Source organism: Cyanistes caeruleus, chromosome 2 (genome assembly GCF_971803275.1).
Source record: "Cyanistes caeruleus chromosome 2, bCyaCae1.hap1.1, whole genome shotgun sequence".
Classification (NCBI taxonomy): Eukaryota; Metazoa; Chordata; class Aves; order Passeriformes; family Paridae; genus Cyanistes; species Cyanistes caeruleus.
In genome coordinates this window covers 103,113,319-103,132,184 of record NC_141702.1, presented here as the reverse complement: position 1 = coordinate 103,132,184, position 18,866 = coordinate 103,113,319, and the positions used below count along the sequence as shown (strand labels likewise).

Sequence of the window (18,866 nt, the reverse complement as noted above, 5' to 3'; positions counted from 1 at the left end):
TAGGAGGCCAAAATAGAAATTTTGATAGCTAGAGTTAGGAGGTTTCTTTTTGCCTGCTAAAATAACCCAGTTGTGATTCCCAGTCTCCTACCTCTCAGCTGGGTGTTTTCTCTTCTAAATTCCTCAGTTCTGCTTTCCCTAAGGGTTACTCAGGTGTAAACTTTTCATGTATTCTGACTGTTCATCTCCTGTCTCCCGACCAACATTTGGGAACACGTGAAGTGTTGGTTTGTACCCTTCTGATGAAAAGGCCTGATTAATGGTAATTACCACAGGTTTGAAGGGTTTAAGTTCTTTCCCATTACCTGTACTTGAAGAATTTGTTATGTGTTTCAGTGTGTATATATGCATATCCATACCTTCGTAGCTTAGTTTAACTCTTCATAACGCTAAACCTGAGCTGCTAGAGAGGCTGAAATGACATAGGCAGGGATGGCATTGCTCATTTTTTAGTTAGACAATGTGTCCTTTTTTGGTTTTTCTGGCTTGTAATTTGTCTAATGACTCTTTCTCTTGCTACTTTATGCAAGGTGTTTGTGGGCTGCTGCATCGTTATATTGTTTAGTAGTAGAAACTTTACTAAACAGAGATGCCACTTCAGTTTGTAAAGACTTGGATAAAACCAAAATTTTACTACTGTTAAATTTCATAACTGTATATGATTTGTCACAGCCTGGGTGCTGACTACAGTGCTGTTGTCCTCTGGTTTGTTCTCAACAATTCTGAGATGGAAATGAATTAAGCTTTGTAACTATGAAAGTTTGAAAGTGCCTGGGTGTAACCTTTAAGTTTTTTGAATTACAGGGTAGTCACTTTGTTTCTCCTTCTTGTGAATTTGATTTGGTAGCAGCAGGCACAAGTCAAAATGCATTAATTAGCTGCATCACAAGCTAATGGTGAGCACAGGAGATAATTGTTCTTCCCTGGCTCCTGTCAGCCAAGGGCTATAGCGGTTTAAGATCAGCTGTCATCTGTGTGACAGACAGATAGGTGCCCTAGCTTCCATCAAGATGAAATAAAACCAAACCTTAACATTATCAGCATTGTTTCAGCAGGAGTGGTTTTGCACTGCTGCTTTAAAAAAAAAAAAAGACAAAAATCCTAATAAGGCACATGGAATTGCTCTCTCAGCCTCATATCATGTCCAGTGTTTAAAGATAAATGTTCATAATGTTTCTGTGTTAGAGTACTGTCAACAAGTGCTCCTAAGTTTATCAGCTGGTAAGTTTGTCAATAATCTAGATGTTACTTTTCTGACCCATATCAGTGTAAGAAGTAAAAAAGATCAAGTATCTTTCTGAACATGCTGCTTCAATAATGGAAATAGGTTGCTAAGTGGCTTGCAGTTTAGAAACAAACTAATTGTGCTCCATGCTCAAAGTTCAATAAATTTTGTTTCTCTGTAATTGGTATAATTTCCCAAAAGTGCAGCTAGAAATGAATCCTTGGTGTTAGGGTTCTTCCCGCCCCCAGCATCTCTGAAATAGATGAATATTTACTTAGATGGGTCACTGGCTCTGAGGCTCTTAATATTTGCTCTTCATTTTAGGAAATGGATTGCAACTGCCTCCCTTTTATAAACAAATTACTCTTTCTGAAAAGGTGTTGGGAGGGTATGTGTCATAAAATAAACTTACACTGATATGTGATGATCAATACATTATATGTGGTTAGTTTTGTTTCTTTCATTGTATCTGCTTGGCTTTTAAAAATGTCCAACACATGCAGTTCTCGTTGGTATTTTGCTGATACTGCTTCAAAAATCTGTACTTGAAGATGACAACTTGTCTCTACTAGTTTAAATAAATTCCTTTGTTTTCTACTGTATCCAAAATGGCATCTAGAATCTCCAACTCAAATAAAATAAAGGAATCCTACATAGATAGCTTCCCTTTTATTCTAGAATTAAATCCAGTTAAGGTTAGATTCTTGCAGTATCCTTATTTTCTGCTGTGCTTTCTCATTTTAGCAATTTATTTCATCAGCTTGCTTATTTTGCGTTGTATTTTATTCATAAAAGGAAAGCAGTTTTAATGTTAGCTGAGCATACTATTCAGAAATTCATAAAGCTGTAGATGAATTTTAAATTTTAAGCGAGGGTTCATAGAAGTCTTAAAGGACTTCTGAGGGATATTAAAGATTAAGTTGTGTACATCCTTTTGGTTTGCAAGTCAGCTGTTGGATATGGCTCTCTTGCACTTTTTAAAATAAAATTAAATCATGGTCTCCTTCTCTTGCATATATTTGAAAAATGTCATTGATCTTTTAGTTGGCATCCTCAGCTGTTCTGCTGGCTGCTGGCAAAATTGGAGGTTGTTTAATTTAGGATCTCCCTCTAGTGGATCTGCTGGAGTCAAGGCACTGCTGAGCTCACAGGGACGGGCTTTTTGTCCTTCTGATGAGTTCAGAATGCAGAGTAAAAATCTCTGAAGTTAAGAGTAAAGGCTTTACTGCAAATGGCAGCTTTCTGCTAAAAAAACAGTGCAGGTTTGTCTCAAAGGACTCAGAAGCAATGGCTGCCTTATCAGTGAAACTGCTCCAAATGTGCTGCAGATTTAGGATTTTATCTTCCCCCTGAATTATAGGACTGATAAAATGAATGTCCTAACTTCTCGAATGGTTGAACTCTGTTTAGTTATTTAAATGTCAAAGTGTTTTAGCTCCATTCTGGTTTGAATGATTGCATTAGCAAACCCTATTTTCCTGCTAGCTAGTTGGGCAGATTATAGGCAACCTGCAAATCCGGAAGAGAAGGGACGACACAGGACTTTGTCCTGGAATTTTAAAGAATTAAATACTGCAGATTCCTGCCCCACACTGTTTCAGAAATGCATTGAAAGTGAACCAAGGTTTTTTTCTGGCACTCATTTGGGAAAATTTTGAAAGACTTAGTGCTCGTTAAGTTAAATAACTGTTCATCGTGGTCAGAAGTGACACCTTCATCAAATGACAAGTGCATGTCATCAAGTTTAATAAGAGGTCAGATGAGGAGGGTTTCTGGCTCTAAGGCTGTGTGCAGTGTTATTCAGTAATTGGTCTTGTCTGGAGATGACAGCTTGCTGCAAAGGTTTTACATTGCATTACAAAGAAAATTTTCATATCTGCATTAAGTAGGGCTCATTGTTGCAATCAAAGTAGCTCTGGAATAAGAGAAAAGCTTCAATGAAAGGAAATTAGACGGCTGAGAATTCTCTGATATGTGAGACAATGGATTATTTCTTTGAAGGAATAAGGTCATGTAAGGGAAGCTTGTGTTGGGAGGAACAAAGGAGTATCATACTCAGTTTTGCTGCAAAAGGCACCTTCTAGTTCAGCTGGAATTGGTGTTGCTTTGTCTGGCATCTATCTTCAGCCTCAGGAAAGCCTTGCTAAGAGAATAGGAAACCAAGTGTGAGGTTTATAGATGTGTAATTTACGTCTGGGGAGGTCCTCGGAGTTGTTTGTTGCAGAAGATGAAAGCGGCAAAAGAACTGAAGAAAGGATGTCACAACAGTAAATAAGTCTATTTTAATTCTTTCTATAGAATTACATAGATGTAAGATTTGAGATGTTTTTTGTACTAATTTGTAGAAGTTCTTAATTGTTCTGGATATGAAGGCAAGGTCAGGAAGAGCTTCAGTGAATCTGGTCTAGTATTGCCTTAGACCACAGTTTAATTCAGAGGAAAACTTAGGAAACAGAGGAGTTTTTTTGTTTCCAAGGTGTCATTATTTTGTTTTTCTGACCCTGGAGGGGAAAAAGCCCCTGTGGTTCAAGGTTTTTGAATTCCTCTTGAATGAGTAACTCTAGAAGTTAGGTTGTCCAGTTATTAAATAAACAAATCTTTATTCACAGCTGTATATTGATGTGCAGTCCTTTCTCTTCCAGCAGAGATAGGTAATTAAATCCTTGCTGATAGGGGAATGCAGTCGAATCATGGATTGAATAATTTAATATCTTTGGGAAATGCAAACTGAAACAAAAATTGGGGTTGCCTAATTGGAATATATAGAGAGAATACAGAAGACTGAAATAAGAAAAGTGTATGTGGAGCTTGGGGGGTGCTTTTCTTTGTACTGTTTTGGTTCATGTCATGCTAAAACTTGTTTTGGGAGAAGAAAAATTCTACAGCAATGAAGTAATTATGCTATACCTGCACTCTTAGCAAGCCTCTGGAACAGGCTGTCAGCACTCCCTGTCAGAACAGGAGTAACATGATGGTATTTTTATTACCTGTGTTGTCAAAAGTTGGATAATATCTCTGGTCTTGCTAGCAAGATTTTCCCCTTCCTTTTAAATGTGGGATTGATTAAAAATATTTTTGGGTTGTTACTACTTGTTTATAATAGCTAATACTGATTTAGGTAATCCTGATTTATGCAGCAAAATGTTGACCTTACAGGACGTTCTACCTGTTCATTGGACAGAGTACTTCCTCTTCATTGTAATTGCACATAAGATTATTGAAAGCATCTTAAGTGTTAGTTGTGGTGTTTGGAAATGAAGGGAGGGTTGCTAGGTTTTCAGAGTTATACAGACCTTTTAGGGTTGCCTGTATGGTGTTTCTAGATTTTTGGGTTTTTTTTTTTTTTGGTTCTTCAGAATTAGTGGTGCATTGTGTGAAAGCATTAAGTTTTAGGTGAAGAGTTTAATTAAAATCTGGTAGCTGGTCTAAACTGAATGGCAAATATAAATAGAAGTACATTAATTTATGAATAAAATTTTGTTTACTAAACATAGAGGAATATCAGCATGTTTTACTGTTGAGGGTTTATAGTGTTGTCTTTAAAAATGATATCAGTAGAAGTTGTAGATAGATTAAATCTGCCTTTTGGGAGCAGGGTGTTTTCATAAAAGTCATGAAGATAGTTGTGAAATATACCTTGGTTAGGCTCATTTCTCTAGTATTATACAGTATCTACCAATAGTGACAGTCATCACCTATAACATTGCTATTTAAACAAATTTTGACAGGGCTAAGGGTGGAGGAGAAGCTATAAATATCCCACAGTAGATAGTGTTGAGATGTTTAACTTCAGTACTCGCTCCTTTAAGTTTGTGGTACTGTAGTCTCATTATGCAGCAGTAGTTGCCTGCTGGTGGAGCTTTATGTCCCCCAGCATGAAAGGGTGGCAGAGGGAAGCTGGAAGCTGCTGAGGTCCCCCAGCACACTGGTGCTGAGCCAAGCCTGGCTCCCAGGTTATCAGTGCCTGCCTTCCAAGGCACTGCTGGCACTGATAGGGGGTTCTGCTGGCACTGATAGAAGGCTTACCTCCACTTAAATTCATGTGTGTTTTAATGCATAGTTTTGTTATTCTCATTGCCTTTTATTACCTTGATCAAGTTAAAACAGCTTGTGGAGTGGAAAGAGTTTACTTTCAGGTTTGGAGTGATGATTGAATTAACTCAGCTGAAGGTATTTCCAGAGTGATAACTGTGAGTGAGGAAGTTTGAAGGGAAGTCTTGGCTGGAAGATGATTCACCCAGACAGAAATACGAGAGAAAGTTTTGTCACTAGTTAATGCCCTTGTTTTTGGCCATCGTAGTCTTGCACGTGAACCCGTAACACACTTCCAGGGCTCCAGGAGTGACGTGGTTTTGGTTCTGCTTGAGGCTGGTTAGCAAATCAGCCCAGACTTTGTTCTGGCATGGCCTAGAGCAGGACAGGCTCTGAGTGGGAGAAGGAGCTGGAAACACATGAAAGAGGGATACTTCGCCATTGTTCCTATTGCTTCTTACACAGATCTCTGAAAAGCCTGCTTTCCATTCATTCAGAATACATTTTACCATTTAGTAAAACACTTTTTAAAAAAATAAGCTTATATACCCTAAGAAAAAAAACATATTTTTTTGCTGTAGCTTTGAACTCTTGCCTGAGGTGTGGGCTTTGATTAATAGAAGTATTCAATCTGTCCTTAAAGAAAATATTTTCTAAAGATTGTGATTAGCCGGTTCCCTTATGTTTATACCATATACGTGTACAAATAAATTTGCTGTCCACTTTCAGTCTTTGAAAAGACTTCTAAAAGACATATCTCAGTCAAAAAAAGTCATACTTCGATTTGGATGTCAGGCTGTATAATTGGAACACTGCTTAGTTTTGGCACTAACATACTGAGAAGTGAACAAGTGGAAATTCTTAGTTACTGAGTTGTTTATATAAACTGTTTCTCTGGGGAGAAAATGGAGGTCTTCACCTCAAACTAAAATTCTTACATGGATAGTTGACCAGCTTTTCTAGATTTATTCAGAAATTAGGGCTTGTCTTTTTCTGCTGTACTCTGAAATACAGTAATTGCAGGAGTGAGGTTTTCTGTGGTTTTGCCTTCTTGAATTGGAGCATGTGGCATTCTGAGGAAGATTTCCCATGATCTGACTGCCCCACTGGTCCCCCCCAAACCCCATTTCACCCATCCTTATGTTACCAGCTCCCATGTAAGGCTGTCCAGCCAAATGAAAGCACAAACTGTAGCTCAGTGTATGACTTGCAGGACATGTGTTGTGCCAATCTTGAACAGCTGATGCTTGGGGTTTTTTAAGGCTATAGGAATGTGCTATTTTCAATATCAGCCAGTGTCAACACTGATAACATACAATGCAGCTGGCATTAAAAGTGGGGTAGGGTGTGGTGTGACACTCCAAAACAGACAAGGTAACTGGAAAGCAGCAGAGGAACAAAAGACATTGAGGGAGGACAAACCATGTGTTTCTTTCCCCAGATTGCCAGTTATGCTTTCATAGGGTTGTGCAACTGCAATTGGCTTGGCTTTTGAATAGAGATACAAGGTAACCAGTCGATTAGGGCTGAAAAATTGAGGAGTTTGATAAACTGTAACTCTGGTTGTGGTGTAAAAGGGTGATGTTTGGGATGCTTGGTTTGGTTCAAGCAGTCCCCAGCAGTCTAATGTTGATGTTCTGATGTGTGATGTTGATGCCACTATAATTGTCTGTGTGACAACATGAAGAACCAGGTCTGGCTGTCATCTAGCTGGTGGGAATGCTCAATGCAGGCTTTTTTCCCTGGGATTTTTAATGTGTTAGATTTCCAGTCCATCTCTCACCATACAGTTGACTGAACTGTCATAGAGGAGGAAGGGTGATGCAAAGGTGAGAATAAGCTGAAAAACAGAAAGCACTGAAACTGGAATGGCTGCTGAACAAATTAGTATGAAATTATATCCTCTGTCTGTCAGAATGTGCTGCAGAGTGCACCATCTGTGCTTTTTTAGAAAAAAAGAGATGTTAGGTTTTCTTTAAAACTCAGAATGAATAGACCATTCAGCCTCATCTCTCACTTGGCTTATATTGGCTTCTGAAGATAAAGTGATCCTGTAGGAGGATCAGAGTTCTTTTCCAGGCAGTATCTGAGTATTTCTCATGGGGGTTGATGTTTCTGAAGTATCTTGAAGTGTTCAAAAGCCTCTGAGAGAGGATTTTATTAGCTAGTTCCTGTTTATTTAATATACCACCTGTCCTGCTACCCAGGCAGTTGTATTTTAGTAATGAAGTGGTAGTCAGTCTTTGCTTGCTGTAATAAACCTGCCAGGATAAAACACACTTTTCCACCTGGCATGTGCCTTTAATTTTCTAATGTTTGTTAGCAGGGTGGCTGCAGAGGGAAATTTCATAAGAAAACAGGATGGATGACTTGGGAGCTGAACTTTCCTTTCTTGAAAGCCTTTGGTATACTCAGGTTGCATTTCCTTGTGGCAAAAATGCATAAGAAGTACTGGAACCACGAGGTTAATTGCCAGCAGGTGATTTTGTTCTGTCTCCTGTGTGCATAGCTGTGAAAGAAGCCCATCACTGGAGTAGGGTGGCCATTTTAAAGCTGACTTGTTTGCCTTGTGTAGAATTGATGGATAATGTGGTTTTCTGAAGGACAGTGCTCTGGAACAAAGTTTGGAGGCTGCAAGAACAGGTTTTCTCATAGCTAGGTATGTTGGAATAGCCAGCGCAGCTGAAGCTTGGTGTTTGCTTTCTGGAAATGTTGGATAATGAAGGACTAAGGGTAGAGAGGTTGGAGAGTGGTGGTCTGCATCCAGCTACTGCAGCATGATAATACCTTCTTCAAAAAAAAAACTTAGATACTCTTAAAGATTAAATTGGTAGAAGCTTCAACTTCTCATTTTTACTGCATTTTTAGTACAAAGTGGTTCTGGTTGGTATACAGACACCTTGTAACCTTTTTTTTTTTTTGTTGTTCTTCATTATTAATTTTTAGATCAGTGTGTTTCCTTCTGAGGAATAGGATGGGAATTTCTTCACATACCTGATACTTAGTGTTGCTTGCAGTTTGCAGCTCAAGGTGTGAGCCTTGACTTACTCCAAGTGTTCTGTTGGGCATGGCAAGCAGCAGCAGTGGTGCTTATAGCACCTTTAACTGCTGCTGGATTGTGTCTACTTGTAAAAGTCCATGAAAGGCTGCAGCCTGGTGCAGCAAATAGCCCAGCTGCCTGGGAGCTGCAGTCATGGCTTAATGGGCATTAAAGCTTTCCACCTGTCACACAGGGGAGAGGAGAGGAGGACATGCATCTTATGGAAGTTTTAAAGTAGAAGAATTTTCAAGATGAGCCACGTGGCAGATATTTCTACATAATGATAATTTAATTATTAATTTATCATTGCAGTTCAGTGTTTTGCATTTAAAATACTATAGGTTTTATACCTGTGGGTGTCTCTTGGAGATACTTGAAGCCAAAATAGTGCATCCCAAGCAGCAACAAGCCATTAGGTATAAGGGCCTAATGCTTGCTGGAAAAATAACTAAAGGAAGACACCACCTCTGTAGTACACTGCCTGCTTTTATCTTCCACAATTAAATTCCATTACTTTTTGTAATTGCAGGGTACATAGATAGTGTACACTTCTATAATTTTCATGATTAAAGATCACAGTGGACACAGTACTATGACATTCTGAGGAAATTAATCTTTTTGTATGGCTTTTAAACAAGGGACTTGTTTGCTGTGTCTCAAGGAAATTGCCTGTCCATGATGTGTCAGTGTATTACACATGGTCTTTTTATGGGTTTCGGTGACTTTCACAAGTCCAGATAGGAAAAAATTCTGGGTTTTGATATTTCAGACAGGGAAGATCTCATTACAACTCTGTAACTCTAACTAATTTGGTGGAATTTCAGTGAGAAATTGCTGCTTGCTCTTGGACATTTTCAAAACTTGACATTTTAATTGATTTTAATTCTTGTTTCTTATAAATTCCATAATCTTGAGCATAGCTATAGTCTAAATAATTTCCTGGATACAGTCTGACAGCAGCAATGCATTCATGGTCTCCTGTATTCCATTCCATTCCACACTTCATCCTTCACTTTTTTTCACACTTTTTTTTTGTGCTGTAAATACATTTGTGATTAAAATGGTAAGGCGCTTTTTTTTTTTCCCTAGAATACAGGTCTCACATAGACAATTACTTGGAAGTTGTTTGGTTCAGAATTTCCCATCAGTAAAGGCTGAAGATGATTTTACATGACTTTTCCTTCTGCCTCTCTTATGCTTAGCAGAATTCACAGTTTGCACATTTGTTTATATTCCCCCATTCCTTTGGACACAATACTTACCTATGCAAAAAAGGTCTTTGATCCAATTTGATGACCTGAAATCTGAGTAAATTTTGGTGTGACTTGTAGAAGCATACTTTATCTTCCTTCTCTCAATGTGGTGATATGGTTCTGATGATTTTTCTCCTGTTCTTTTGTGTTTTTTTCCTTGTTCTGTTTTCTCCCCCTTTTCCAGTGTTCTATTTAGGTGAGTGTTTTAATTTTTTGAGCCTTTCCTGCTCCTCCAAGAATATTTGTTTGTTGTTTTAAGAAAAATTCAGACTTGGAGTGCTTTTCAAAGCTTTTGTCAAATTCCATTATATAGAAAGTTTGTTTTGCATTTCTGTGGGACTTTTCCATCCATGTGAAATGAATTCATTCTGCAGATGTGTGAGGTAACATTCTACATGCGTGAGGTTGCAGTTTTTATTTGCTGCATTATGTTGTTGAGCTTGTTTGGCTTAAAAAGCAGAAGTGAGCAGTTCTTAAAATGCTGTGTGATGGCTGGCCTTTTTCCTTATTTTGTGCTTTTTTTTGCATGGTAAAAATTCAAACCATTAATTTACGATCTGTCTTTGCTCTTAGGTCCTACATTGCCTCGACAGAATTCACAGCTTCCCCCTCAAGTACAAAATGGTCCATCACAAGAAGAAATGGAAATCCAGAGAAGGTATGGTATTAAAAGCAAACAGCTGTTCAGGTCAAGGAAGTGATAACTCCTAATGAGGAGAAAATAAATGTCAAGGACTTTGTATTGCTGTCCTGCATGAGGACAGCATTTGTATGTGCACAGTTTTCATTAGCGCCCCTCTGTAAAAGCTTTGTCTCTGAATCCCTTGTTCATCTTCTCTGCCCATTCAAACAATGCAGTTGGAATTGGCATGCCAGGAAATAGTTGAAGATCAGAGGGGAAGCCTTGGGAGATCTCACTGTTGTCATTTTCAACCAGGCTAATTAATTTTCCAGTGACTGTTGTGTGTTCAGTTTTTGACACTGAAAAAAGCAGCAAGCAAGAGAGGAAGTTTTAGAAGCAGAGAGTTGAGTCATCATGAATGACAGGGTTTTTGTCCTGAGTGTGGATGTACGAAATCAGAACATTCTATTGGAAATCTTGTTTGCCTTTACACCTTATTCTTTAGCAAAAAAACTTAATTTTCTGCTTTTTTAGTATATAAATTGATAGAGCCTTTAACAGTTTAATTTTCAGCTGGAACAGTGCTGGTTGTATCTGTGCTGCCCTCAGTGACTGATCTGTGTTCCCCTGACCAGCGGGTGCTTCCTCCAAGCTGAGCTGTTCCATTCCATTTCTATCCCTGTGGGATATTTTTTCAGACCTGTAGCATTTTGAACATGCGGGTTTTTTTCCTATTTCTTTTAATAATCATTATGTATTGATGAAGCACCCAATTTCTACGTTGTCTTTGGTTCCATATTCCCACTTTTGTTTTGTGGCAATATGGGGTGGTGCTGTATGGTGAGTGTTTGGGTTATGAGTGTATGAAGTGGCAAAGTCTTGTAGGACAGTGCTGCACTGGGCTAAGAGAAAACAGTAAGACCTTGGGCTGTCCCAAGCACATTGCCTGTGGTGCTGTCCTGGATTATTTTACCATCGAAATACTTCGAGGAGATTAGCTGTTCCCTTCCTGAAGGGATGCTGGGAACATGCAGGACAGATACAGGGAACCAGGAGCCTTGAATAAATGGGAGGTGGTCCAGACTGATGGTGTAAATGCACTCAATAACTTCTTCTGGTAACTGGAAGAATGCTTAAACATGCTGGGTCTAATTAGAAGTTTTTTTCTATTTTGCTATTCAGCGTTTAGTTTGTTCATGAAAAGGTGAGCAGAACTAGATTGCCAATTTAGGAATAATTCACTTGATAAACAAGCTATGTATGTTACACAAAGGGTTGACATCAAAATTGGTCATACTTGTCTTTCTTTTCTTCTGTGTGTTCTTAAATCTGAGCAGGAATCACTTTATCCGAAAGTTACCTTGTTTAAAAACAAATAGCAAGAAGCTCATTACAAATTTGTCTGTTTGATGTTTTTATGTGCAAGTTTGCTGTCATGATAAAAGTCTTTTATGTCACTTATTTTGACAGACTTTTAAAAAGCCTTTTTTCTTTTGATATTTTTTTCTGTCCTACATTAGTGGCTTTTAGTATTTTAATTTGCTGTCTGTTCTTTTAGAAGGCTGCATTATCTGAAATTTATAATGCTGAAATGCTTTTGAGAGAAGCATTGTAGATTGGCATCTCCTCAGAAAAAAAGTGTGGCCCTATATTAAGAGCTCTGAAAGTCTCCTGAAATTTTTGGTATGTGAGGGACATCCTATCAGATGGCATTCTTACGGCTTGGCTTTTTTGATCAGTATGCTCTACTTGTTTCCATTTAATGCAATGTCCTCTTTGAAGTCTGGTTCTGGGTTTGTTTTGTTTTTCCCTGAAACAAGGATGTAGCACTGGAGTGAGTGTTTACTCATGCTGCTAGACAGATTGTCCGTGGAAAGACTATTGCTGCTGTGTCATTAAGCTTAAGAAGAACATGTAATTTTGTTAAAACATATCACAAATGCTCCTTCAGTCTCATTACTCCTGTAACTATATGGTTACAATAAAGTTCAATGAACTCTAAGCTAGAACTTGTCTTCTGTAGTAACTTTCTTGCAGCTTTCAGACTGTAAGAACAAGAGTTACTACCATAATGTAGAGAGTAGTAAATAGTTGGAAAGAAAAGGTTCAAGTATATATTACTTTTAACATATCTACAAGTGACATTTCCAATCTCAGTGAAGGGTAAAGGCAGTGTGGGCAGACTTGAATCCTGTGGGGAGCAGTAAGACTACAGGGAATGCAAGAAATGGGAATAAATGTTACTGCGTGGGAAGGAACATGGGGTTTGTGATGGATCAGAAGAAAGCCTTTGCCAAGTCTATGGCTTGTGGAATGTGTGTCTGTTGGGTGGGGATTTTCTTTAAAATGTGGCTTGATAATAGTTGTCTTTGAGTTCTGCTCTCATGTCTCTCCTCTTAGGTGTACCTGGATTTAGTAGTGTGTAACTGACTCCCATTTAAGTGCAGGAAAATTTCTTTTAAATCATTCTAAGCTGGAGAAAAGTATCTGCTTGCATGAAAATTAAAAGTTGAAAAAGGGACCCTGTGGAGGTCTAGTCTAACCCTCTGCTCAGAGAAGGACTAATTTCAAAGTTAAATTATGTGGTTTGGACCTTCAGGGTTTTCCTAGGCAGAAATAGAAACATTTCTTCAGAAATATTTTGCCAAAGGACTGACCAGTGAGGAGTGATGTGACAAAGAGAGCTCTTCAACCGATATGATGTTTGCCTTTGCTTTCATAACCAGTGTTCAGGAATCTTGGGAAAATTGGGAGTTGAAGAGTGAAATTAGTTCATTGCCAGCAGAAGTACATTATTTTGGTTCAGAGATTTTTATTCTACAAAGGATTTAGATGCCCTTGCATTTTGGGTAAAAGTGCTAAAGTATTTGTTTATTTTGCTGCAGAGCTTCCTACTTAAATATTTGTATTGCTCGCTGTGCAGTGATACAGTTTCTAAGGCTGCTACCAGATGTGCCATCTGAAACACTAAGGTTTTTATGAAGCCAAGATTACACATAAGGTGTAATGAAGTAATTTTTCTGGTGAATTGATAACTTTGTTACTGTCCTTTAAGAAACCTTAACAAATGGCACATGCTTTCCCTCTCAGGGAGTACTTGAAGCTAGCTGTAATTTTCCATAACTTGCACTCAAGTAAGTACAGTAATAGCAAGCTTTAAAACACTCCAGCTTCCATTTTTGATCCTCAAAACTGAAGGGGTATTTTGTTCTGTGGGTTCTTTTTCATTTTGTCAGAATGGTGGCCAGGCAGCGTTTCCAAATTCCACTGATTGATAATGAGCCAGCTTCAGTTGACATACGTATTTGTTAATAACTCCAGAGTTACCTAAGGCCAAAGACCATTTTAAAATACAAGATTAGTTCATGGCATGCCTGCGTGTGCTACTCGTGCATGTAAATTTACCTTCTCTCCCAGCCGTGGTAAATACATTGTCAGGAATATGAGTCACTGAGTTGGTATCTAATATGACACTTGGGAATTTAATGAGTTAATGTTTATAAATAACTTCAAAATGGTCACCACTTCATAAATAAAGAGACCAGGAGCTCCAGGAACAGAGGAACTGTACAGATAGTAAGGAATGATGAGGACGTACAAGCCCCCTACTGTCCTTCAGGGACGTCATGGACCAAAACTTGACCGAATTCTTTCGTAAGTACTTGAAAACATTACAAGTTTGCAAAACGCAACAGCAGAATATTAAGAGATATTGTAGTTATTAAATACTTCATTTGCTTATAGGATTAGTTTGGTTTATGATGATACTGTTCAAGAGAATGCAGGGTGTGCCTGTGCTAGAATTTAGTATTGATATGGTGTGGTTTTCATAACATCCTGTGGAAGGATTCTTAGTTTTAGTGCAAGTTCAGAGACTGTCAGATGTAGCAGTTTCTTATTTACTAAGAGGCTCGAAGGCAAAATTCTTATTTTACAGATTAAAACAATTTTTTTCTGAATTTTGCTAATCTTAATTTTTAACTACAGTAAAAATAATATTTTTATTTTAAAAAATATTTTATATTTCCCCCCCCCGCATATTAGTAATTATTACATACTCCTGTTTTGAAAACGTATATAGAAATGTTAAGAGAAAAAAATTTGCATCCTGCAATTCAGTATCAATGTAGCTATTGCAGTTTAAAGGAATGAAAGTTTGCCCATAGCTGTGTCCCTGGTAGCCTTGTTTCTACTGATTTCCTACAGCCTGTAACTTTTGCCTAGTTAGTGGCCAGATGTACAGCTTCCAGTTTTCCTTTGCTTCTGAAATTGTGCTGTTTATCCAACAGCTTCTTTCAAGGAGGTAGGATTTCTTTAAAATGGATTTAATATGGATTGATTAGATTATAACTGAGCACACAGCTCTAGAGATACATGTGAATATGATGGAGTTGTTGGCTTTTTGATGTAGGGTTTGAGAGGTCCCACTCATGTGATCATATTGTTTGTAATTGCATAGACATGGTTTAGATGGAATCAAAAGGGGCTTTTTTTGTTTTGTTTGTGTTTTTGTTTGTGTTGGCTTTTTTGGTTTTGTTCATTTCGTTATTGTGTGTGGTTGTTTGGTTTGGGTTTTTTGCCTGTTTCATTTTCTTTCAACTTGTAATAAAGTTTTCAGAGACTCACCTGGCTTCATGGATAGGTGTAATAGATGCTGTATGGTTAAAGCATAACTGTAGATGCTGGTAACACTGATCTGTTCAGAAGACTGAGAAGAGCATTTTTCCATCAAGCAGTACTCTGATGACATCGATAGAATGTCTTTGAAATCTTTCAGTTCTTTGTGGCTTTTTTTCTGCTTAATGCAAAACATGAAATTGGAGTTAGAAGCTGCTCTATGTTTTCCCAGATTTTTGGGTCTTGTGGTTCCCTTCTACAAAATTGTGTTCCAGTTGTACTCGGTGGAATATGCTACTGAGAGGAAGTCACCAATTAAAGTAGGTTTTCCTACTGCTGAGATCCTTCTTTTTTCTAAAATTCCATTATTACAGGTGTCTTTCTGTGATCTAGCTTCTGCCAGGAAAGTTCATGTTCTGTTAGTTTGAGATAATATATTGAAAAGATGGAGATTAGGAAAGTTAGGCTTAATGGGGTTTGATCCAAGAACATTAACAGATCCCTTAGTCTATTAGAATTCCTCTAATACATTTCAGGTTTCTAGTTGTCTCTTCATGTCTTTATCATGGTGGCTGGCTACTTATTTTTGCCTGACTGATAAAACCTAGCTCTTTTTATTTCCAGCTAATGCATGTTTAGCTTATAACATAAAAGCTTCTTAAATCCCTTTTGATCAAGGAAATGAAAGCCTGTTAATTTGACTTTGGTAACAGATAAAGCACAGGACAGTAAACTGGACCCAGACAGTATTTGCAAAAGCAGAAAGGCTGTTCCTGGGTTTTGGTAAAGCATTTTACAGATACCAAGAGGGAATTTCCTAGTTAATGTGGAAGAGAGGAGGATTTCTGTGGAAGTGTGAGGAGCACAAGAACAGGCATCAGTGGGATCTGTAACAATCAAATTTGTTTTGGTGTTTTGCTGAACTAATCGAGTCCTTGTTGCTGATGAGACACGTGAGAATGAAGGAGAACAGGAGGAGTTGGATGATATTGCAGATTTTGATGATCAGAATAGAATGAGAGTTCACAGTAGGCGTCCTGTTTTCAGAGGGGAAAACCACCAACCTGCGGACCACATTAGTTTACAAGGAAAATCAAAGAGATATTGGAAGTGTTACATGTAATGGTAACTGATCAAGAGCAAACTGCCTGAACATTGGAAAATACAGCTGTAAGGACCTAGATTTTTGCAGTATTTTGAAATCATGATACATATAGTCAATTACGTGCCTTTATCATTTCACATTGTGTAAAGTGTTTGATACAAATTTTAAAAAAACAACCATAATTTGAAACAGTCTCACCTCTTACTGCTGCTTAGAGAACCAAAGGTCCACAGCACTGTTCAGAGTGGCAGTAATTGTCAGTTCCAGAGCATATACATAAACTCACTTTACAAACCTCTGGCCTTTAACAGTCAGACTTGGCAGATCTTCTGAGTCCCTGTTTCTTGGTCATTGTACCAAGCTAAGTCTTGTCTGGGTTTCTCTGACACCGTGTGCATTATGCTCAGGTAGAAGCTATCCTGACTGTCAAGCACTTGACAGAAAATAAAGCTGACTTGGTAAGAGTTTTAGAGCAGGAGTTTAGTTTAGGTAACGCAAAGTGAAGTTTATGCAGCTGAGATTGCTTAGGAGAGAGGTTAAATATTGATCACTTCTGCTGAGCTTATGTTATTGGTGCATCCGTGTACTTTTTATTTATGAAGATTCTCAGCCTCTGTGGAGGCTGCCTGTTTGATGTCAATACAGATTGCAAATTTCTAAGATGAGAATTGTACATGAATTATGAAATTTAGGGGGTGGTGTGTGTTCATTCCATGGTACATAATGTGTAGGCACTGGATATGTATTCAGTAGGTTTGCGTGACCATACAGGAGAGCAAGCTCTGTGGTTAATGCTGAATTTTGGAGTGGTGAATAAATATTTAATATTAAAGATGGAAGAGCAAGTTTAATGCTGGTACTCCATTTTGATTACTCAGATAAATTCCTGCACATTTGAAGGGCCATAACAGACACACTTCCCTGAACTTGTGCAGAAGATGATCAGAGGATTAAACTATTAAAGATCAAGCTAGGAGCTAAGTTCAAAATAATGTGTCAAAGCCCTTTTTCTCCCTGTTAATAGTTTCAACAGGAATAAAGTAGGTTGGCTGTGTCTGTATCTACTTCTGTTGATGTCCAGAGTTCCTGGTGATCAGAAGATAGCTGCTTCTGTGTAGAGGACAGCGTGCTTCAGATGGAGCTGAGGTCAGCCTGCATCTGGTGCTGGTGCCTGTGGCTCAGCCAGACATTGTGTAGCCTGTCTGCAGCCAGCTGCTCTGTTTGTTGCAGTGACTCAGTGGTGGGAGGAGGAGAAGCATCATGTGAGATGTATTCTAGTAAGTAGTGACTGTTGGATTAGATAATGCTATCTGTGCCCACATGCTGGGGCTAACAGCGTTTGAGAATAAAACTCAAAACATTGCTGCCTTGTTTGTTGCTCCACAGTTGAGGCAGGGTTAGAGGAGCTCGGGGCAGCCCCGAAAGCTTGGGTACACTGACACACTCCAGGCTGAACAACTCAGCTGGTTTGGATTGATGAGCCCAGCTTTAATCGTAGCTGATGTGATACATTTACTTGGAGAACTTCAGCACAGTGGTTATTCCGAGTTTTCTTCTCATTAAAACATAAAGAAACCCCTAGTGAAGCATAGAAATAAAGATGCATACTCTGTTGAGTACTTTCTTAGAGCCACATTTGGCTTCTTACACTGAATACCTTAATAGTAACTTTCAGAACAATAAGCGCAGAATATTACTGCAATATTTGAAGCCAGAAATAGTCTGGCAAGCTTCATGCTGCCTTCTGGGTGTCATCCTTGCGTCTCTCTTCTGCCACACCTTGTCGTTTCAGAAAAGTAAAGCACAAGCAAGTAACCATTTTTCAAAAAAAGCAAAAAAAAATCATGTGGGACACAGAAAATCTCCCCTCATTTGTGTGTTTTTTAAGACCATGTTGTATTTTAATGACTCAAGTGATGGTTTCTGCTGTCTTCTTTCAGTACGTTAGTGGTATTTTTTTTTCTCCCCCATTTGCCTTTTTTTTGGGTATCTTTAAGCAGACAAAACGGGCATATTATTCATATTGACCTTTCTGAATGATTTGATGCCCTGCTTTGATGCACAGCTTTTCTGGCAGCAAAGAATGAAATATGAAATTGGTGTATTCATAAATGACAACTAACAGCTGTCAAATATTATGTATTATCTGCTGCAGCTGACCTCTTCATTCAATGCAGCAATTACTTCAGTCAGGTCTGTTCCTCAAGATATTTTGTTTTCTGCGGGCTTTGTCTTGGATCTTTGTTTTCTACAGTGAGTTTTAAAACTAAATACTTCAAACAAGTTTCTGTTCATCTTGGAATGTCTGTCAGCTCAGTGCCTGCCGAATTTGGATGTGATACAAAGATGCCTTTGTACTGTTCATGGAAATACCTCTGTTTTTAATGTATCTGGCTTTGTGACAAGAAGCCTTGCAGGTTCGTGGCTGAACTCTGTTATTCAAGTTGATATATGGGCTTCCCAGTGCAGTTTCCTATCATCCTTTTAGGAAAAAATGTAATGGCTTGATCTCACAGCCAAGAGCAAAGCAAGCTAGTGTTAAAATCCTGAGGATTTATGTGAATGTACCGCACAACTTCCACTTGAGGATGCAAGGTGACCTGCCAGAGCAGGCAGCTCTTTGCTTTTGCAAACTGTTTCAACTCTGGATTTGTTACTCACAGTTTTTTTTTTTTCTCTTGGTAGCCTTGTGACAGAAGCTCTGGGTTTTGACACAGTGGGAGTTTCTTCATGTTTCAAGGCACCCTTGCTCTGGTGAAAGGAGTCTTTCCACAAATACAGTAATTCTGCTGCAGGTGACAAAGATACCGAGGCTTGAATGTGAAAAGTGTCCCAGAAAAGGACAGCTTTCCTCTGACTATTAAGTCTGCTCTGAAACAGAGTATTGTTTTACCAGTAAACACTGAAGTTTCTTAATCTAGTTGAGATCTTTGTCTTCTCTTCAACCTGTATGGTAATGGCCATATTTTAAG

At 38.4% G+C, this 18,866-nt stretch overlaps 1 protein-coding gene across 8 annotated transcripts in view; it reads left to right on the top strand.

Annotated features, from left to right (window-relative positions):
* The window catches only part of ENAH (ENAH actin regulator), an 89,757-nt gene that overhangs the window by 46,822 nt on the left and 24,069 nt on the right, over positions 1-18,866 (top strand). For 6 of the 8 annotated variants that reach the window (XM_086878877.1, XM_086878876.1, XM_086878875.1 and 3 more), the window contains exon 4: positions 10,124-10,208. In XM_086878877.1, coding sequence (XP_086735003.1) covers positions 10,124-10,208 — 85 coding nt within the window. Of the gene's footprint in view, positions 1-3,391; positions 3,493-10,123; positions 10,209-13,735; positions 13,827-18,866 lie in introns of those variants that run through there. The other 2 variants (XM_086878873.1, XM_023922906.2) reach the window with 2 other exon arrangements.